Genomic DNA, 23,159 nt, shown 5'->3' with positions numbered 1-23,159 from the left:
ATGTCTCATACCAGAATCAATTCAATATCACCACAAAATAGTGTCACATCAAGTTTAATGAATATGTACCATCAATATGAAATTCACATAAATGTACTGAAATGGACAGGTGTTATAGTGCTATTCATATTTACAGCATCTACCCTATGGATAACTGGTAGTTTATATTTGTCATCAAACATGTCAAAGCATAACATGAATGTTTCCAACTATGATATAAATGAACAGAACCTTACTTTTAACCAATCATTGTGTTCTTATATTAAACATTTCCGTCTACCTGGTGAATTTATGTTAACTGTGTGTGAATACAACAAAAGAACAATTATAGACATTCGTCAATTTTTGAACAATAAACCTACTATTAAAGGAATATCCTTATCACAAAGACAATGGGACTATTTGAGGTCTATAATACAGTATATAACAAGAGTTATTTATCACAGAAGTTAATAACAGGACTTACTTATGTATTTGGAAAATATCAAAATAAATGTATGAGCTATTATGTAATATATGTGTTTTTCTTAATATAAAGTATATACTCAAATCCGATGGCCGTAAGAGAGGGAAGGCAAGAGGGTAACTGCATTCCGGTACTGTCCATACATTTGCTCATTATGAGTTTGTCTCACCGTAAGGGTACTTTTTGTGTAATAAAAGATTAAAGAAAACAATCATAACATACAACTCTTTTATTGTATTTAAAGTTCTTTAGTGTCCATTTCCAAAGATCAAATTATATGCCATTTGTTCTTCTTTCTAATAGCATTCTTTTTCTCATTTTTAAATGTTTTTTAAAACTAATTTCCTCTTTCAACTTTCTCTTTTGTATTGTCAATATGTGGGCATTGTATGCTATCTTGATGGCTAAATCTTCGATTTTTGTACTCATTATATTGTTTAAATGTTCCACCATCTCAAATTCTGAAGCTCTAAAAAATATAGATAAAATTTATTTTTTACAGCACAAAATTAAAATAATAAATTATGATATATACAATTACTAATGATTGGAGTTCTATTATTTTAAAACAAAATAGGCTTTTAAAAGAAAAAATATACTCACATGTTCTGGGTATTTCTATTAGGTGGCTGTTGTTGCACAGGTTCCAAAGGCACATTAGTAGATCTACAAAAGCATAAATTAGATGTATTACTTTTATGTAAAGATTATAAAATATATAAATTTTAGCAGTATATACACTGTAAAAATTGTGTTTAGGGCCTAAACACTTTTCTATACACATTTCATGTTATACAATTGGTTACATGTTTAGGCTCTAAGCATGTGGGGCATTACATGTTGAAATTCTAAACATGTTTAGAAGGGGGACACAACAGACATTTATGTGTATAGCTTCTAAACATTTTCCTAAACATGTTTAGGTTCTAAGCACAATTTTTACAGTGTAGCTAAGATAAATGAAGATAAATTTAATACAATGGAAAACGAATACCACGGCAACAAATCAAAAGGATAATAAAAACAAATCATAAATTCATAGACTATTGCAAAATTCGGACACATGCAAACAAAGGACGCAACAAGAAATACGTATAATACACACGAAGACAACAAACAAGTACATGGACAGTGTAAACTCACTCAAAGGATGTTTAAATGATATCTTATCAAAATAATTGATTATATTGTGAATATGAAGGCAACATAGTCTTGCTAACAACCTTACTGATATATACCTGGTCTGTTCAGGGGTTCTAACTGGTACTTCCTGTTTTATGACAGATTCCATTTTAATCTAATAATTAAAACAAAAATATATTTAAAAAACATATTTAACCATTACAATATTAGTATAAATAAGAAGATGCGGTATGAGTACCAATGAGGCAACTCTCCATCCAAGTAACAATGCATAAAAAGTTAAACAGTTATAGGTCAAAGTACGGCCTTCAACACGAAGCAAAAGCTTACACCGAACAGTAAGCTATAAAGGGCCCCAAAATAACCAGTGTAACATAATTCAAACAGAAAAACCAAAGGTCTAATCTATTTACAAAACGAGAAACGAGAAACATATATGAAACATACTAACAAACTTTACGTATGTATTTAATAAATATACACAAATATTAAAGAGGGTCTTAATGTGGACATTTTTCAGAAATCTCTGAACAAAATTAAGGAGAATAAGGATCACACATTAAATTTAACAGTTTTCTGGTTTTGTTATTCGTAGTAAAATATCATCTCCAAAATCAGGAACAACCCTAACTTACGGACATATTTACACTAAATTCCTTTACACAAATTCAATATCATTTTTTTATTATTTAATTTAGAATTTAGGGTTTACCCGTGTCACATTTGGACTGATTAAAACCAGAAAACCAACATTAAATCACTTACATATGTAGTAGAATTAACCAATTCAAGTTTAATTAATTTATTAGAATTATAGAAACAAGTTTATTTTGTAAGGTTTCTAACAACAAAAATTCATAAATTTAAGTTAAGATGAAGATAACAAATATTTTATCTCATATATAAAGAATATGCGTTAAAATGAAAAATAACTCAACAAATTGTACTTACATTTTTCTCAAATTCCTTTCTCTGAATAAAGTTTAACTGATTTTTACACTTATTATGTATACAAATGTTACATAATAAATGAGACTTTTTAAAACTAGACTATATGCATAATAGCAAAGATTTATTATATAAATAACCCATTCCAAATGCCATCCGTCGGGTACCCTGTTTACACTCTGGGAAACCGTTAATTATCTTTTGTAATAGGATGTTACACATTTCATTAAATTTGAATAACATCTTGCTAAAGGATTATTATTATTTTAAAATGTTTTGTTAATGTGAGAAAATATGTAACAGTAAAACATTATTATATAAACTACCCTTTCCAAATGCCACTGCTTACAGTTAACTGTGAAACCATTAATTATCTTTGGTAACCTCATTTCAATTAGCACATTACTAAAAGATCATTATCTAAGAATAGTTTTCACTGTGTAATTTTAATCATGTTATTAACGTGTGAAAATGATCGGAAAATTAAATATCTTATGTAACGTTCCGGAAACAATAACATATCCATTCCAACATATATATTTAGTGAACCGTAAGGAGTTATGTAATTACCACAGTTAATTTTTTCAGTTTTCTCTCTTACGACGTTAATTATGTGTGTTAAAATATGATGAAAATTGATTTGTTTATAAAATATACTTATATTGTTTGCTATATATTATATTTTTTATGAAGATTCCGATGTTTTTATTCTGTTGTTTACAACCCATCACGTTCTTATTGGTACATTAGAAAACAAACATGGCATTTTGGATCGTACATTTTCTTGTGTTATTGTTAGTTTTAAACGCAGAAGGACAGATAGATTGTAAATATGAAACGGCAATTGCCAACTGCTTCTGTAGTACAGAAATAAACATTCTTCAAAACGTCAGAATTATTGAAATTCAGTCGGAAAGTTGTAATTGTACCATCAATTTTCTTAAGGCACAAGAGCAACCGCCAACAGTGGTACACGTGTTCAACAAATTATGCAATTGGCTTTGCAATGAGATAGAATGTGGTAAGTTTTATGATTACCCTCACAAGATTTATGTCTTAAAGTCCAACCATTCTAACGATTTCAACAGTTTGCCTTATTTCGAAAATTAAAAAAAGGGGGGAATAACTCTAAGGGCATCCGACCAGTTCTTGACAAGGAATTATTATAAAGTTGAAGGATAAATAAATCTGATCTTCATGTCCCATGGAATGTATTCTGTATGTGCATAATTAAACAATTTTGTAGTTGATTTTTGCAGTAAGTGTGAGTGATCAAAATTATAATTCCATGGGAACATTTCCAACAAATTTATTTTAAAACTAGGTATGAAATATCAAATTTCTCTTTCAATGTCATGTGAGATTGTAACAAGTTTTCAATCAGTTCCAGTATTAAATTTTTTTTTTCATTTATTTTACAGTACCAGACAATATTTTACCAGAGGAAGAAAAAACAACTAGGAAACAGGAAATAACTACAGTTCATGGTAAGATTTATTATTTAAGTATGATTATTAATATTCAATACTTAAGTAAGATACTGCCAGTTTGTTTTTGTTTTTGTGTGTGGTTTTTTTTTTTAAGGAAGGAATTAAACATGTTTTATTAATTTTTTTTTTCATTTATTTTGTAGTACCAGACAATGTTTTACAGAATTCTCAATTGGAAATGACTAACAAACAGAAAAAGTCTACAACACTGACTACAAATCAAAGTAAGATTTTATTATACAATTATTAATGAGTAATACTTCAGCTATATACAGTACAATATGTTTTTTTTTTTTAAAAGGGGGATTGATGGTAAAATGTTGGGGGCAGTAAATTTTACCAAGATGCCTACTCTTATCAAATTATATAGAACTTTATACTGTACAGAGCATGACATTTCTCCAAATGGTTTCTCTACAATGGTTGGGGGTCAGGTTTTTATATGACTGAAAATAAAATGGTTGTATTATGGTATGTGGGACAGTCTATGTCTGTGTTAGTGTTGTCAGTGTCTGTGGACACATCAGTTTTTAATATAACTTTGAAATTTTAACATGAGGTTTCTTGCCAATTGAGGACTTATCCCAGTAACTCTGTAAATGGAACATTTTGATTATTGAGCAGGTTTTTTTTTTTTGAAAGGGCCCTACACAACATAGTAATGATTTATTTATAATATTTTTTTTTTTATTATTTCAGTACAGGACAAAACAATAATGAAATATGGTGACAAGATGTCAAGCACCATGGAAACTGCTATGATAGGTATGCATCTATAGTTACTTAAGTTATGTCTCTTTAAATACAGAAGAACTTTGATTGCTGGAACACAATGGATATCTTGAACCTGTTTTGTTGTCACTCTCAAACATCTAAACTTATGACCCCCTATATCTTAAAGGGATTTAATTATCTCCCCTGCATGCATCAATAAAGGGAGATAACTGAATACTTTTTCTCATTTATAATAGTACTAGTAAAACAATGGAGTAAACATATATGAGATATGATTTTACAGACATGTATAAAATTTATTATATATATATATATATATATATATATATATATATATATATATATATATATATATAAAGGTCTGATGATATGTTTAATTTATATTTATATAAATTTGTTTTACAGCATTCTGGGCAGGGTGTGGAATTTTTGGGATGTTTACATTCTTGTCTGTCCTGAAATGGATACTACAACTGAAACGAAACACTACATATTTGCCATTACACCAACCGCTAGACAACACCACCATAACAGCTGACAGACACCAGATATCTCAAACACAGACCTCTTTTTTGAGTATGATTTCCTCTACTGTCCCGCCATCACTCACTCCACCTCCGACATCAACACCCGACTATTCCATAGACAGACTTCCTGTTTTTTTCATTTGAGTCTACACCAATTGAACACACCATACCCTTACCAACATCAGATTCACCTACTACTTTTTTTGAAAACAGAGACTCATCACCCGAACCGTCTGCTCCACCCATGGAAATGGTAGAACTGAATGAACCAGTGGCCATCAGAACCCGCAACAAGAAGAAACAGTTAGAAGCAGCCTTGTAAACATTTTTAATCATGTTATATTTTCCTTAATTGTTGAACTCTGGTAATTTTTTATTTAATTATTTATAAACACAAATTTTTTTTTAAAAGAATAATCTCTTCTTTAATTGAAAATTTAATGGTATATTTTGAACACTTGAAATTTTTAAAAATAAACTATTTACCCTCTCATATGAAATTTGAATACATTTTCTCACCTGAAATAAAAGAATTGAAAACAATTAGTCTGTACATATTAGAAATACACTCATTAGCTAGTAGATTTTTGCTTGTTTTGATTTTTAGGCCTAATCCTTTTTATTTAGGTCAATGTATTTGAGCCTTTATTTTTTATGTTGGAGAGTGGGTGATGTTTTTCATAAAGGGGGGAATAGTAAGGTGAATGCATTTATTTTTAGTATCTAAGTGAAGATACATACACCAATTTCTTTAGTTATATAATATGTTTTTTATATCTATGGGAGGATTCTTATTATTAAAAAACAATAGATCCAAAACACTCAATGGTACATACTTTTTTAACTATGGATTTGGTGTCTCCCTAATTTTAAAAGTGCTTTATGGTGAAAGGGTGTATTTGGTTTTGCCTTTGAATGTATATTATTATTTGACTTCACTTGGATAATACACATGTTTTAGTTTTAAATCTAAAATGTTAAACTTTTCAACCTAAAGAAATATACTTACATCTTTCATAAAAGGGTTAATTTACATGTGTAAATTTCATTTAGATTTTTTTTTTTTTTATCCATTGCAGAATATGATGCTCATATTAAAGATGTATATAGAGTAGTTTAGTATTTTTTGTTGTTGGTATACATGTTTTATGTATTGATGTTTAAAAAATTTTATGCTCATGTATGAAATTATTTAAAAACTCAATTACACCAGTGGTTGTTAATTTTTTATTGTTGACACTTGTTATTTTTTTTTAAAAGGTATTTGATTTGTATTACCTCATCACTGTTTTTTTATATGAATATATTTTACTTGATATTATTGCCATAACTGTTGTGACTTTTATATTTAAACTGATATTTTTAATGACATATGTCATTGTTCTTCATAAAAAATAATAAACTAGTCAAGGTGCTATTATTGTTAAAGAATTGGTGTTAAAATGTTACTCAGGTGATTTTTACTCATACATTGTTTTTTTAAAGAAATGATCTCAAAATAATAATAATACTTAGTTATTGTTGAGGAAGTTTTATTTTATACAATCATTAGTTGTGTACCACATGGAGGTTATGTGATATTTTTTTTTTTGTGTGTTATACTCAGGTGATTTTTACTCATACATTGTTTTTTTAAAGAAATGATCTCAAAATAATAATAATACTTAGTTATTGTTGAGGAAGTTTTATTTTATACAATCATTAGTTGTGTACCACATGGAGGTTATGTGATATTTTTTTTTTTGTGTGTTAAAGAATTGGTGCTAAAATGTTACTCAGGTGATTTTTACTCATACGTTGTTTTTTAAAGAAATGATCTCAAATAATAATAATACTTAGTTATTATTGAGGAAGTTTTATTTTATAAATTAGTTGTGTACAACATGGAGGTAATGTGATATTTATTTGTGTTCATCCCAAATATATCAAGACTAATATGGCCATACAATTTCCAAGAAATTCTGATATCACTATGTCTGTAATTGCTTTGTTAAACAAATACTTGTTTTATAAAAAGAAACATAGGGGGAAAATAATTAATTTAGTTTGATAAGAAGTTACTTGGTTATTGTTTATTAAATATTCTTTAAATATAAGATTTTGAAATTAAAAAAAAACACACAAAATTATGAACAGTTATTTTAATATTGTAGGTTTTGAAGATAAATGTGATATTTGTTAAAATATATTGCATTCCTTTACCTGAAATTCCATAACCAAAAGCATTTTAATATGTATGTTTGTTTCATGATGAATGTATATATTTTGATTAAAACCATTATGAACATTATGTCTTCATTTATCTATAATTAAGAAAAAAAAATGTGTGACAAAGAGTACCACTATACAACAATATTTTATTATGTAAAACTCATTGGACTATATCCAAGGTCATGACACAGAATAATTGAACCTTAACATTACCTTATACAAACAGTACCACTATACAACAATATTTTATGATGTAAAACTCATTGGACTGTATCCAAGGTCATGATGACATGACAGACTAATTGCACCTTAACATTATCTCATACAGTATCACTATACAAATATTTTGTTATGTAAAACTCATTGGACTGTATCCAAAGTCACAACACAGAATAATTGAACCTTAACATTACCTCATACAAACAGTACCACTATACAACAATATTTTATGTAAAACTCATGGGATTGTATCCAAGGTCATGACACAGAATTATTGAACCTTAAAATTACCTCATACAAACAGTACAATTATACAACAATATTTTATTATGTAAAACTCATTGGACTGTATCCAAGGTCATGACACAGAATACTTGAACCTTAACATTATGACATGATTTTAGGGGTTATAAAACCAAGTAAAATCAACAAGATTTTATTTGAATGGAAACATATGAAATGTAAGGTAAGTAAACATTTCAAATATTTTTGCTTTTAGTAAAATCAAACTAAAAATTTAGAATAGTGGTATCACTTTTTTTTTTTTATCTTAACAGAATCAAGCAAATACAAATACCAAAGAAATAAAACCAAATAATAACAAATATTTTTCAGTAAATGGACAAAACCAAAAACAATGAAGCATAAATCACCAAGTTTGAACAGTATTGTCAAGGATTTTACATCTTTAGAGGACTTGCAGCAATGGGCATTAGACAATGACCTAATAAATCATCCTTTGATACAAAATAGGATCAGACACTTTCTGTCATTCAATTTGACATATACATTGAACACATTTACAGATGCTGACAGTTTAATAAGTTGGGCTACAGATAACTGCCTTTTAAACAACTCCCAAGTTTTAGACAGACTATCATTTTTGTTGACATGTCAAAAGTGTTATATGAAATTCAACTTATCATCGGAATTGAAAGATCATTTGGAATTTCACCAAATTATAGATGACATCAATACATTTTCAAATTCAGATGACCTAGCCATTAATTTCGATTTGGATGCTTTAAACGACTTTAATGTTATTCAAAATATCAAAGACATAAATATGCCATCAACAAGTCACTCCCACATCACTTACAGAGCTACTGCTAGTCAATATATGGACCCTCAATCACAAACACACTTTCAATATGGTTTGAACCAAAATATAGTATATACCATGGATGACTTGAATCAAAGGGTGGATGCGAACGTAATGGACATGGATGCTATAACGACAAATTACATGGCTACCCCCTACAACTTTGAAGAGGGTGGGAGTGTTATTCAAGGTGTACACACGTCCCTTCAAAACAGTATCGACCCTAATATCACATTGACTATGGATGACATCGAACAAAGGGGGAGTGGTAACGACAACGAAGATTTACCTTATTTATTTCAAATGTCGGGACAGAAAACCTTCTCCAAAAATTTAGCCCGTGAGACTACATACAAAGTAAAATTCAAAGATACCTGGAAAAATAAAAAAATGCGCAATCTTCAAAACGAACTTAGGGGTATGTTCGATGACGTACTGGGTAGGGCCAGAGGAAATAACTATGACCTCGGAAGAGTTATCATTTCACATCCCGAATTGAATAATTCGATAGTCGTACCATTGGATAACTGGTCCAACATTAACTCGCAAAGGGTCATGGATGCAGTAGAAAACGTCCTAAATTCCGACGAAAATTTACCCTTGGATACAGCTATGCAAGTCACAATAGGGAGCATTGCAGTACCTAGTGGGAGTGGTACGATACCCATAACAAGACTCAAAGGGACCCGTAATTCAATTGCCCTAAAAAAGTCATTATTACAGGTATCGAATAACGACGAAATGTGTATGGCAACAGCGATTGGTAGATGTTTTTTAAAGCTCTGCGAAGTCGTTCCCCTGAACAAATGGAGAGAGATCACAAAAGAAGATGACCCCAACATGAACACTTTTCAAAAAGTCTTGAAACATGGCATGACTACCAAAAGTTATTACAAACACGTGAGTGATTCCGCTGTGAATAATAAATCTTACAGTAAAACCATGGCATTAACCTTATGTAAAGAAGCAAATCTTCCAACTGACAAACCCCTAAGCATTAGAGACATTCATAGCTTTGAAAACCTATTGGACCTCAATATTTTGGTGTTATCCTCAAAATTAGGCAACAAATTTTATCGTGTGGCTAATAACTCCCAACGTAAAAACATTTACCTGTACCTTACGGGTGATGCAGATGGAAATGGACATTACGATGCCATAGGGAGTATAAATGGTTATTTTGGTTTTGGCTATTTCTGTTCGCACTGTTTAACCCCGTATAAAAACAAGGGGAGGCACTCCTGTAGCGAAACATGTGACGTTTGCGGTAGTCATCAATGTAAGATCAGTAACGATCAAGTTACTTGTTCAGACTGCCACCGAACATGTCGTAGTGAAGCGTGTTATAAAAGACACAACTCCCTTAAAACCATCAGAGGCCATGATTGCGACAAATCAATGTGCGAAAGGTTTTACCAGTGTGAAACTTGTAAAAAAGTCCTAGAAAGAAACAAACGAGCACCCGAACAACATAGATGCGGGGAATGGAAATGTAAAAATTGTTTCCAATATCAATTAGGAGACCATTTGTGTTATCAGCGGAAATCTATTTGGAATTCTAGTAAAAAGGAACCGAGGAAATATTTTTTTTACGACTTTGAAACAACACAAAATGAACAAATGGTCTGTAGTGAAGGTCATTTGCTCGGCGAACCGTGCGAGAAACAATGCTCGACAACAGACAGGTGTAAAAAATGCAAAATGTGTACGAACTGTTATGAGGTCAGATGTAGATATGAAGAACAATGTTCTAATGGTTACGTACCCAGCCAACCTTGTAAAACGAAATGTGCTATGAAAACGAGATGTAACTCTTGTAAAATTTGCATCAACTGTCATCAGTCTTGGTGTGGACTAAATGAGCACAAGGTAAATTTTGCTGTTTTGCAATCTACTTGTACCCTTTGTGAAAACGATGATTTAACGATAAACTCTAAGTGTGACGTTTGTGGGAGTCGCTGTGAAAACTGTAGAATAGTAAAAAAGAACAAAAGGATTTTACCTTGTAAAGATGGTTGCGGTTACAGACAGAGGGTGTTTAGAGGTAACAACGTACCTTACGAATTCTGCTCTCACATCATGACCCCCCATTACAAAAACACGGTTCTCATAGCACACAACGCCAAAGGTTTCGACAACTACCCCCTACTCAATGCACTCATAGATCATCACAGTGTAAAACCCGATAAAATCATCTTCGAGGGCTCAAAGATTGTCTATATGCATGTCTCGAAAAACTTAGACCTTACATTTCTCGATTCTATCAACTTTATCAATATGAAGTTATCGAAGATTCCACAATGCTTTGGTCTTCAGGAGCTTCAGAAGGGTCACTTCCCACACCTCTTCAACACCCAAGAACACCAATCATATAAAGGACCTTATCCGGCTGCATCATATTATGGAGTCGATTATATGGGAGAAGAAGAAGCCCAATTATTTTGGAATTGGTACCGTTCAAAAGAAAATGAAATATTTGACTTTCAGTCGGAGATGTACAATTATTGCGTATCAGATGTAGATATTTTGAGGCGAGGATGTATGGAGTTTCGTAAAATTATGATTGACGTGACATCTGTAAAAGACACTAACGAAAAAGGCGAAATAATAACGCACGCCGAAGGTATAGATCCGTTTAATTACATCACGATTGCTTCTGTCTGTCAAGCCATCTACAGGCAACTGTTCCTAGAGGAAGAATATGAAACGTGTGTGACGGATTTAACCCAGAACACAAATCTCAAGTGTCCCTCGAAATTTGTGAACGGTTCACTTCAAGTGCAATTACCTGACGGTGAATGGGTATTAAAGGAAACGATAGATGCGTCTAATGCGTACACAATTGGAAGAACAGTTTTCGTTAAAAGTCCCATTGCAGTAGTTCCGTCAGAGGGTTACGTATCAAGAGACAATTTCAGTAAAGTGTCAATCCAATGGTTGGAATGGACAATGGAGCGTAGTAGACGGTCAGGAAAACCAATTCACATACAACACGCACTAAATGGTCGAGGAGAACACAAAGTACCAGGCACGAATTTTAGACTAGATGGTTATGTCCATTCTCCAAAGAAAACGGCATACGAATTTTTAGGTGAGTAAATAATTAAGGGCATAGGAGGCGGCGGCGACAATATTATTTATAAATTTATTATATTGTTTATATATTTATAAATTTATTATATTGTTTATATATTTATAAATTTATTATATTTTTTCTTATTATTTATCGATTTCTTTCAAGACGATCAAAACGATTCCCACCTATTACAACTGAATAACGATTGTTAAAGTAATGCGGCGCATTGATTGATGTAAACCCTCTTATTATCATTAATGATTTCAGGTTGTTGTTTCCATGGTTGTCCCTCCTGCTTTCCCCATGATAGAACAAAGACAACTCATCCGAAGACAAAACATTCGATGGCCGAACTATATATTATGACCAAACAGAAAGAAAGGGAACTGATACGACTAGGATACGAGTATGTGTGCATCTGGGAGCACGAATTTCATCAATTAATGTCGACAGATGACCAAATGAGAGAATTAGTTTCTACATTAGATATTACAGACCGATTAAATGTAAGGGATAGCTTTTATGGCGGAAGGACTAACGGAATTAAACTGTACCATGAATGCGCAGAACCAGGAGAGACAATTGAATATTATGATTTCACAAGGTAATATAAAATAATGTAATAAGTACTGTTTTTGATTCATTTGTATATTCAGAACTCTTTTATGTTACATTGTTTGGTTACTTAGTTGATAATTTCCTTCTTTTATTTTTCAGCTTGTATCCTAGCGTCAACAAGTATGCTAAATACCCCATAGGACATCCAGTTATCATAACATCGAATTTTCAAGATATTTCCAAGTATTTTGGGGTGGTTAAAGTAAAGATTTTACCCCACAGACGTCTTTTTCATCCCGTTTTACCATACGTTTCCAATGGAAAATTAAAGTTTCCACTTTGCAAAAAGTGTGCCGATGATGAAAACCAAAACGACTGCACATGCACCAATGACGAGAGAGCCATTGTTGGTACATGGTGTACTCCTGAAGTGGAGCTGGCTCTTTCCAAAGGATACGAAATCCTTAAAATATACGAGGTGTATCATTTTGAAGAATTCAAAAAGCATGATCCTTTTACGGGTGTGGGAGGCCTTTTTGATGCCTACGTCAATCTATTTTTGAAATTTAAACAGGAAGCATCAGGTTTCCCACAGGAGTGTAAAACAGATCAAGAAAAGATGGAATATATAGCTGATTACGCAAAACACGAGGGAATACATTTAGATTATGATAATATAAAAAAGAATCCAGGACTCCGTAGTTTGGCAAAAATATGTTTAAATAGTTTTTGGGGCAAGTTTGGTCAACGTTTAAATATGAGGCAAACAGCGTTTTTCCACGAACACGAGGGAGATAAGTTCTTTCAGCTACTCTCAGATCCCCGGAAGGATGTAAAAGATTTCCATATCATTAGTAAAGATTTCATACAAATAGAACATGTACACGAGACCCCTTTTATCCCCATAGACGTTAAAACCAACATCTTCATAGCATCTTTTGCTACCTGTTGGGCCAGAATCAAGCTCTACAACGTTATGGAACAAGTGGGTCACAACACATTGTATGTAGACACAGACTCGATCATCTTTTGTGATAAAGATAAAATTATCTCAAAAACACTTCCTATTGGCAATTACTTAGGACAATTAACAAATGAAATTTCACCTGAGGATAAACACATCACACATTTTGTGGCCGGAGGACCTAAGAATTATGCCTACAGATTGGCATCGGGCAATGAAAAGTGTAAAGTGAGAGGTTTTTCGTTAGACAATAAGATGAATTCAGATCTAATAAATTTTTCATCTATTTGTGACGTAGTGGTGAATAAAACTATCAAAACAATAAAGACTACCAATCCGCGTAAAATTTCCCGACTTGCATGTAAAAGGAAATTATACAACAGGATTGAGGAAAAGGAGTACAGAATGGTATATACAAAGAAAAGATTGTTAAATGACTTAACTACTTTACCTTTCGGTTACTGTTGCAACAAATGACTTAACATTAATCCTTTATTGAAGATTTTTATTGTACAAATGAGAAGTTACATAATTAAAAGTTAATATAATATCCATTTTAAGTTTTTTTTCATATTTTTTCTTTTCATTTTCTTAGGAGGTTGATCTAGAATTCCTGGTGTACCACTCGCATCGTCGTTAATCTTCTCAACGAACCGTCCCATTTCAGCTGGGTCAGAGTTTGGAACTTGCTCTATGGGTTTAGAAATTTGCGGTTTCTCGCCATGTTCGTTTTCCATTATTTCTCCTGTAGGTTTGTCTTGTTTATCCTCTGACGCAGATTTTAAAAGTTCATCATATTTTCTTTTAGATAACAAAACTAGTTCTTTTGCCATCATTGCAAAAAATCCATAACAGGTCTTAACAAACTAGGAATTAGTTTATTATGACGAATCAATAATTGTTTCTTTTTTCGCACTCCTACTGATTTTGTTCCCAATTGGTACACAATGGATTTATATGGTTTTAATGACTTGACGTATTTTTGTTTGTTGGGGAATACTCCTTTATAAATATTTAAAGCTACTTCAGATAGAACACTGATTTGTGGTTTAGTCAGATTTGATAAGATTGCAACTCGTTGGTTTGTACCAGTTTCGTATAAAAACTTCAGAAACACAGCATTTGACCTCATTCGCCTGCTCATTATCACCAAATGATCGTACGAACAAGAATGCATTTTTATATAGGTTTGTAAACTATACAGGTGTCACCTGGAAAAATACCCGTTCTAAGCATGTATTGTCTGTCTTCTCTATGAGGCGAGAGGTCAATAAGTATGTATGCATACTTCTGTTTTGTAATTTTCAAAAATGCATCTAAGAAATATCGAGTCATTCCTGGAAGTATTTGTGATGCGAACGTTACAATTTGACGCATGTCTCTAGGATTGTGAAACAAGACAAAATTAGCACAATTCAGGGAAATACTTTTTGAGTATTTACCTGGAGGATACAAAGATTGTGAAATAAGGACCACTGATGCCTTTTTGTGGTGACTAGTGACGGCGAATAAATGTAAAACTTCCTCTGATTGTACTACTTTAGAAATCAAATCGTCCAGTACGATTAACGAATGTTGAGTATCTTGAGTAAATTCTTCTATTTTCTGTTTATCAGGCAGACCTTCATGAAATATTAAGTTGGACGATTGAATGTCGTCAAATAATGGTTGATATTCGGAATATGCATATAAAATTTTTTCCGGTGGTTTGGTAAACATTACGTCAGCATTTTCTATAAGTTTTTTAGTAAAAATCGATTTACCTGCTTGAGTTGGTCCAGAGATATATATTGTGGTTGGAGATGAAAAAGGAAGAAGAGTGTGTTCCTTCTCCATGACTTTGTTTAAAATGAAGACGATACGTCGCATATGAGTTTTATATTCATATCAGAGAAGACCCCTCGTAAAAAGAACAAAACTTTTTTTTTTTTTTTTTTACATCTAATATTTATTTAGAAAAAAACATTTTAATGAATTGGTCATTTTCAAATACATTATCAGTAAACATATCATTAAAATTTTTAATTGAAAATTGATAACATACTTTCATCACTACAAAACATACAACATAAAGTCCACAAATATCTGAAGTGTTAGACTGTAATTGTCTCTGTATTGAAAAACAATCTTTAGCGTTGTTGCTTATAAACTTTGCTAAATTAGTTCCATAAAACTCTACACATTTTCCCAGACTATCAAAATATTCAGCTTTTGTAGAGTCATAGAAAAATACACACAACCAATGTTTTCCAGGATTGATAATAAATAGTTGAGGGTAGTGATTCACAACGGTAGCAGGCAAACCATTAATGTCACTTATACAGATAGATACTTTATTTAAACATTTAAAGTCTTTTAAAAAAACGATCAGTTCTCTTGCATTCATGGTTCCACTATGTTTATATTTCTTGTCTCGTCACATGTCAAAATGGCTTGCGATTGGTAATAGCACATGCAATTCACAACCTCTGTTGTGGGTACGCTAAACCGTATTTCTAATCCAGCATTTCCGTGTTTTACCAAATTGAGAAAATCTTCTTGGAAATCAGAAGGATCTAAGGAAAACACTATGAACGTATAACCATTCCCAAAATCATTCAAAGAAATATTTAATCCTGTATCCTTCTGCCATTTATCGCATATTTCAAAAAGTCTTACATATGCTGCTGTGTAATTTCTGTTGTTGCTAAAATCCATGTTAAGAGGTGATCCATACACTTCCACACCATTGACTTTCAAAGTAATACATGACATGTTAAAGTGTTGAAAATTGAAAGGATTGGCCGTATAATCACCATTTATTGCCTTTTGAGGAACAAGTCCGAACACAACTTTAGAAGGTAGAGATTTCGGAAATAAAGAATCCCAGTAAAATTCTGTTGATCCTAGAGGTATGACATTTTGTATTACGTTACTTCTGTTAATCAAATATTTAGCTGGAGATTCTTGAATTTGACGCCTATGATTCAAAATAACACCCGGATCCACTTTAACCCTAGCAGTTCTATAGAACACGTCTAATATTTTAACCTTGTAATTTGGTTTTGCTTCTCCGGACATCAGTAAAAAAGGAGCACTGGAACGGAACAGTTTCATGTAAATGTCCACGCCACTAATCAAGTACTTATCCAAAAGTAATGCATCTTCCATCAAATTACTTTCTAATTCGAATGTCCTAGACTCTTTTGTGTATTCATATCTGTTAACATATCCAGCATTTAATGTCAACGAATCCATAGGGTCATCATCCTTCATAAAAAGCTGACTTTGAAGTTGAGAATTTTGTTCATCGCTTCCCGAAGACAGTATAACTTTGAAGTACGATTTCCATGGATAATTGTTAGAATTAGCCGATACTAATTTGTTGTTCATGTATACATCAATGTGTGAAAACATACTCTGTAACGGTAAATTAATAATTCCCGTTTTTTCCTTTGGTTGCAGGTAAGATCCGTCTTCTTTTAAAATTTGTAATTTAACAAAAAGACGACTTTTTCTCAAGTCAATGTAATCATTACCAGCTCCTGAGATTACTATTTCAATGGGTGTGGAATCATTAATCAGATTAGATATTGGCCTTTCCTCTGTATATGTTATTTTATCTATGGCCACTTGGTTAGGGGGAAAAGCAAATATTGAAAGTTCCATTGGAAGGCCAATTTCCTTATTATCTTCACTCAAAAAAGCCATAATTTATTTTATCGTTTTCTTTTTTTTTTTAACAGAAACTGAACTCCCAACGTTATCGTAATAGTCTTTGTTGAATTTCTTTTTTGAAGCTCGTCTGGTTCTCTTCTTGGTTGTTTTTGATGTTGATTGTTTGCGTTCCTTTTTCGTTTTGAGCTTTTTTTTCTTGTTTTTTCTTTTTATAATACTCGACACCTTAACATGGGGTTTTTTCTTTTCTTTTACGTCCTTCATTTCTGAAGTTGCCCTATCTTCTGAGGCAACAACAGGTGATACCATGGTAGTACTGATGGAATTTGTCTCGGTGTCGTTTGCATTCACATTCACAGGAATCATGTAAGAATGTCTAAAACGACCATGAAGTCCCCGTCCTAATTGATTTTTTTCTTTTCAATCGTCTGAAACTGTATGCGTTAAATTTATTCCCCTCCATGTTTTTATGAAATCTTTTCCAGATGAGAGGATCTGTTAGATAATTATTCATTTCACGAACAAGGGGATCTTTTTTTCAGATGAAGCGTTATGGTCACCTTCTCTTGTAAAAATGAAGCATCTTGTCCCTTGTCATCCTTTATATAAAAATGAATTTGTTGTATTTCACCCTGTCTGACCTGAATATAATACGGAGTATTGTAAATAATGTTTCTTTGTTTTGCGTTGTCAAAATATGTCCTTCTAAGTAATGGATGTTCGTTATTTCCAATGAAACTATTCTGGCATATGTCTGAAAAAATAAATAATTCAGGATTTTTATGTGAATCGATACGTTCTGATGAAGTAAATTCCGTAATGGCGATCACCCAATTATGATCCAACCGTATTCTTTGATTTAATTTAACTCTGAAATCGTAGGGTTTGTTATCGGTAAATAAACCTTTTCCATCTTCTGAAGACACAACAATTATCAAACTCATTTTGGCTTTGAATGACATCTAACAATTACAGCATATTATTTTATATCTTTGATCGACTTCTTTAAAATCCAAGAATTAAATTTTGATGGCCAACCCAACCATTTCACTAATACTTGTTCTTTTCCTACTACCTTTCGGGTTTTTAGAATAGTTTCTATTTTGTACAGTTTCTTCTGTGATTGGTCTATTTTCTGTACCTCGTATCTATAGAACGATCCTTTCACGTCGTCATTAAGGGTGTCTTTCAACTTATATATGTCTTGGTTTTCTCTTTTAAATCTTTTAGATACTTTGAAATATTCCAATGTCCAATTTTCTTGATAGCCTTTCTCAAATACCCTTTTTAGTTGTGATATTCGTACAATATCTCCTATCTTGAATTTGTAAACTTGTTTTTTCTTCTTCCTTTTTATTACTTCTATAGATTTTGCTTTTTTTCTAACTAGGTATTGTATATATCTTATTTCGTCCTCATTTATTTTGGTAACAGACGCAGGAGTTGCCCCTCCCAAGGATTGATGAGGTGTGTTGTTGTAACTGTTAACCAATTTCTGAAGAACATCTATGTATTTAGATGTTTGATTTTCCATAAAATAAGAATAAATACGATTTTTTAACGTTCTGATTACTCTCTCTGCATAATTGCTTTTTATTTTAGAATTGTGCGTGTAAAATACATTAATTTTTTCTTTCTTTAAATATTTTTTTACACTTGATTGAAATTCTCCGCCTAAATCAAAACGTACAGTTTTGGGTCTCCTGTTACCCGTTTTAAAAATCTCTTTTAAAGCAGACGTTACTGTGTCACTCTTTTTATCTTTTAGAGGTTTAACTATCAAAAATCTTGAAAAAATATCAATCAGTATCAATAAAAACTTAATATCCGAGTTGTATTTTTCCATTGAGTTGTATTTCGATACATTTTCCATTGATGCTAAATCTCCGTCCCATTGAGCATTCAACCCTGCTACAACTACTCTATTTCGTCTAAATGTTTTTCGTGAAGGTTTTTGAACACTATATGTATCCTCTTTAGCTAAAATCTTTTTTAAATGTGCTCTGCTTATGTCAAATTTTCCTTCACTACGTATAACTTTTAATAATTTATCTGGTCCAGCAAAAGCTCCAGGATGATTAGGGTTTGTCCATATTCTTTTAACGTAATTCTCCTTTTGCTTCTGTGTCATTTTGTTTTTCTGTGGTGTAATAGTGTTCAAATTTACAATAGTTTTAAACGTGTATTAACGTTCTGATGATAACCCACTTAAATGAACATTAAATCTGTGTAACAATGATTTATAAAATTTTACAAATCTGTACCAATTCGAAAATAAAAATCTCTTTAAAAACAAACCATATCAACATTGATTGATCAAAAACAAAAACTAAAAGTGTAAAACCCTTCTCTAAAAATAAGAGTATCGTCAACTATATTGCTACCTGTTCCAAAATAATTCAACAGTTATACCGAATTAAATTAAAAACACAAACACATTAATAGTTATATATGTATATTTTATTTTATAAATACAACAGCAAAATATATTAAACATAATATTATTGTCATTAGTGTGTCATCTAATTCCATTGCTTTTCACAAATTGTCAAACCACCATTTTATTCAGATTCATGATCATGCATGATAATGGGTTTCATTATCTGAAAATCCCCCTCCTGATTTTGAGATACTTCCTCTTCATCTTCGTCACTAAATGGATGACATTCAGAACATTTCTGAAGTTCCATTTCATTGTAGTGAGTATACTCACACACGATAGCATTATTAAGTTCTGGAACAAAGTCAGTCATAATAGTCATGACATCACAAAGTTTGTTCCATTTGATTTTATTTAATGTTATTCCACGTTTGGTTGGAACGGGTTTATCCGAATCCTCAGGTTTCCAGAAATGTCTTAGGTCTACATTAGGATATTTTGAATTTAGTGTCACGTACACTCCTCCGCCTAAGTGAATAAGTTCTTCGTCTACCGATTCGCCATCTGTTACAAGTTGAAAAATACTGTTAATGTAGTCTTTTTGAGATTTCAACTCTAGCCATCTTGAGAGTGTAAGCGACACACCTTGTTTAGTGGGATATTTCTTCTCAGCTACTTTTCGATAATTACGAATGTTTATGAGAATCTTATCGTTGTAAGTTTTCGCAACAACGTACGAATCACCTTGTAACGGAATCATACACCTTCCTTCCAAGCTTTTGGTTAAATCATCATCATCAAACTCTACGTATTGCTCATTTCTTTCACTTATATACTTCAATAGATCTTTCTGGTCTGCCTTGATTAAAGCCATCCTCAAATGGTGAAGAGATGAATTGTTCGACTCAATAACACGTTTCAAAAGTCTCTCAGCTTTCATATATTTAGATTTAATCTTGAACACTTTGTTTTTATCTTCTACGGTTATGACGTTTCTTGTTGCCAAATGATGCGCCACATTATCAGAATCCATTTGTGCCATTAACATTTCTCGAGCTTTTCCTATAACCTGTTCCATTTTAAATTTCTTGTCATGGCCTTCTTTAGCTGATTCTTGTGATGGGTGTTGTCCACAAATGTTGTTGTGTTCAATTTGATCAGTATTAGTAAAAGTATCATGAAATGTTTCAGAAAAACAACCACATTGATATCTGCCCATTCTGTTTTCTTTTAAATGCTACCTATGTGATCGAAAAGATGTATAAACCTCATGATGAACATAAAGTTTATTTATATTATTACAGTTCATGGTGAGTGATTTTGTTTTCATATAACAGATTACATAAATATAGGATACAAAATCATCCTGTTGAATTGAATGGATGTTAAAATGGTGTATGTTGTAGAATATAACATTTAAATATGTATAACCCCCATGTATCAAACTTGAATAACATTTAAAATCCATTTAACCTCCTTAACATTTGAATGTTAAAGTTGGGGGAGTTATTTAACTCCCATATCATTGGATGTTATATGGGTGTTGGAAAGGTTGGGGTTAATTATCCCCCATATAATATGGATGTTGTGTATCTAGGGGTTTAAAATATAGGGGTTATAATAGTTATCCCCCATATAAGATGGAGGTTGTGTATCTAGGGGCTCGACATATAGGGGTTATAATAGGTATTGTAGGGGGTAAAGAACCCCCGTTAGTAGTAGTGTCGTTTCTATGCTGTCAAATTTTCAATGAAGACCTCGTTGGAGTACACAACCAACAGATCAACCTAACTCTCAACAAACCCATCTATGCCGGACAAGCTATTTTAGACCTTTCAAAGAGACTGATGTATGAATTTCATTACAAGGTGATGAAGCCTCAGTACGGTGACAAGATCAACTTGCTGTTTACAGATACAGGTATGATATTTTTGTTTGTTTGTTTGTTACAGTAAAAGCCATTGTTTCTTTTAAATTTCTAATATTTTTCATTGTTTTATCCTTTGTATAAGTAGAATAAAGGAAGTGATTCCTCTTTGGTATTGTGCTAACATTTCTGAATTCATTTTAGATTCGTTGTGTTATGAGATTCTGACTGATGATGTATATGAAGACATGAAACCTATCAAAGACCTATTCGATACCTCAAACTACGGCTCATTCAACAAAACGAAACATCTCTTTTCCAGCAAATATAAGAAAGTCGTTGGGAAATTTAAAGATGAGCTTGGTGGTGAGTTCTTTCAAACAAACATCTCTCTCTAAAGTTTAACATAAACTTTCTTTCAAATTTTCCTTTTTCTTATGAATTTTCTGTTAAATTTTCCTTTTTCTTCAGAATTTTCTTTCAAATTTTCCTTTTTCTTTAGAATTTTCTGTTAAATTTTCCTTTTTCTTTAGAATTTTATGTTAAATTTAGCTTTTTCTCATGTGCCTCAAAACATCTTTTCAGGTGTTCCTTTAAAAGAATTCGTTGGCTTGAGACCTAAAATGTACAGCCTTTTGTATAACAAGACCTCCACAGAAGGTATCACATGCGAAAAGGAAAAAAAAAAGTGGCGAAAGGCATTTCAAAAACTGAAATAAAACAGACTCTCCGACATGAAATGTTTAAGAAATGTTTAAATGAAGAAACTACGACCACCAATTCAATGACGTGCATTAAAAGTAAAAATCATGAACTGTTCATGGATACCGTAGTGAAAAAAGGACTGTGTAGTTTTGATGATAAACGCTACTTGAAGAACCCAATTGAAAGTTATGCTTATGGACATTATAAGATAGACACATATTAGTGATAGTATTTATTAAATATTCTTAAAAAACTAACCGTCTCAGTTTGTTTGTATTATGTCCGTAATGAAATTTTGAAAATGTTATTCCTTTAAACGCCTCACTAGTCACACCACATTGTCATTGCATCGTCTGGAAAAATGCTCCCATCTCCTCCTCTGATAGATTGTATGTCCATAATGAAATTTTGAAAATGTTATTCCTTTAAACGCCTCACTAGTCACACCACATCGTCATTACATCGCCTGGAAAAATGCTCTCATTTCCTCCTCTGATAGATTGTTTTTCACAGGAGACACCTGCTCATACTTTGCAGTCTTGCTGACCCACTGCGGGAGTGATTCTTCTTGCCTCTTGGTGGCCACCCTCACCGGAATTGTACTTCCCTTATTCCACATCGGGTCTGTTTGAAGTGGAGTGGCCTCGTTTTCATATATCAATGTTAGAGGTGCCTGCAATAATAAAAATGAAATGTTTAAATAAATAAACCAGAGAGAAATGAAATACTTTCAGTGTTGCTTATCTTTTTTTAAGGACAAAAAGGTTGTTTGCAAGTTCAATTCTATACATAAAAAACAAGTATTGCTTTGTTTGCATTGTATCAAGTTAAGAATACATGGTGATTCTTGAGAAGAACAAAAAAAAAACACCACCCTCTATTGCAAGACTTACCTATTGTATGTATTGTTAACTTGTTCTCACCCTGAGCATGTATGAAATATTTGTCACTGGACGTTAAGCAACCAACAATCAACTCTACATTAATAAATATATACTTACGGAAGGTGCTGGTGGTGGTGGTGTATGAAGCGAGGTAGATAGATAAACAGAAAGATAAACGGTAATAGACAATACTTTAAAACTTCCTGTTGTTTACGGTAAGCGCATAC

At 32.1% G+C, this 23,159-nt stretch overlaps 4 protein-coding genes and 1 long non-coding RNA gene across 5 annotated transcripts; 2 read left to right on the top strand and 3 right to left on the bottom strand.

Annotated features, from left to right (window-relative positions):
* Window positions 1-529: 529 nt before the first annotated feature.
* LOC139495671 (uncharacterized) lies at window positions 530-2,009 on the bottom strand. The gene is made up of 3 exons (XM_071283992.1): window positions 1,705-2,009; window positions 1,070-1,132; window positions 530-935 (listed from the first exon to the last, which is right to left on the bottom strand). Exons 1-3 carry the CDS (start codon window positions 1,755-1,757, stop codon window positions 740-742), a joined length of 312 nt encoding a protein of 103 aa, XP_071140093.1. The 5' UTR covers window positions 1,758-2,009; the 3' UTR covers window positions 530-739.
* A 1,225-nt stretch (window positions 2,010-3,234) lies between these two features.
* On the top strand, window positions 3,235-7,596 carry LOC139495670 (uncharacterized). The gene is made up of 5 exons (XM_071283991.1): window positions 3,235-3,578; window positions 3,979-4,044; window positions 4,191-4,271; window positions 4,747-4,812; window positions 5,188-7,596. Exons 1-5 carry the CDS (start codon window positions 3,317-3,319, stop codon window positions 5,451-5,453), a joined length of 741 nt encoding a protein of 246 aa, XP_071140092.1. The 5' UTR covers window positions 3,235-3,316; the 3' UTR covers window positions 5,454-7,596.
* Window positions 7,597-15,821: 8,225 nt separating this feature from the next.
* On the bottom strand, window positions 15,822-17,129 carry LOC139494295 (uncharacterized protein F54H12.2-like). The gene has a single exon (XM_071282463.1). The coding sequence runs from the start codon at window positions 17,127-17,129 to the stop codon at window positions 15,822-15,824; it is 1,308 nt and encodes a 435-aa protein (XP_071138564.1).
* A 2,225-nt stretch (window positions 17,130-19,354) lies between these two features.
* LOC139495703 (uncharacterized) lies at window positions 19,355-21,222 on the bottom strand. Its single transcript, XM_071284034.1, has one exon. The coding sequence runs from the start codon at window positions 20,693-20,695 to the stop codon at window positions 19,658-19,660; it is 1,038 nt and encodes a 345-aa protein (XP_071140135.1). The 5' UTR covers window positions 20,696-21,222; the 3' UTR covers window positions 19,355-19,657.
* A 48-nt stretch (window positions 21,223-21,270) lies between these two features.
* LOC139495704 (uncharacterized) lies at window positions 21,271-22,021 on the top strand. Its single transcript, XR_011657434.1, has 3 exons — window positions 21,271-21,396; window positions 21,548-21,709; window positions 21,929-22,021. It is a non-coding gene; the product is annotated as an uncharacterized lncRNA (long non-coding RNA).
* The last annotated feature ends 1,138 nt before the right edge of the window (window positions 22,022-23,159 follow it).

This window comes from Mytilus edulis, chromosome 11 (genome assembly GCF_963676685.1).
Source record: "Mytilus edulis chromosome 11, xbMytEdul2.2, whole genome shotgun sequence".
Taxonomy (NCBI): domain Eukaryota; kingdom Metazoa; phylum Mollusca; class Bivalvia; order Mytilida; family Mytilidae; genus Mytilus; species Mytilus edulis.
This window is presented reverse-complemented; position numbering and strand designations above follow the sequence as displayed.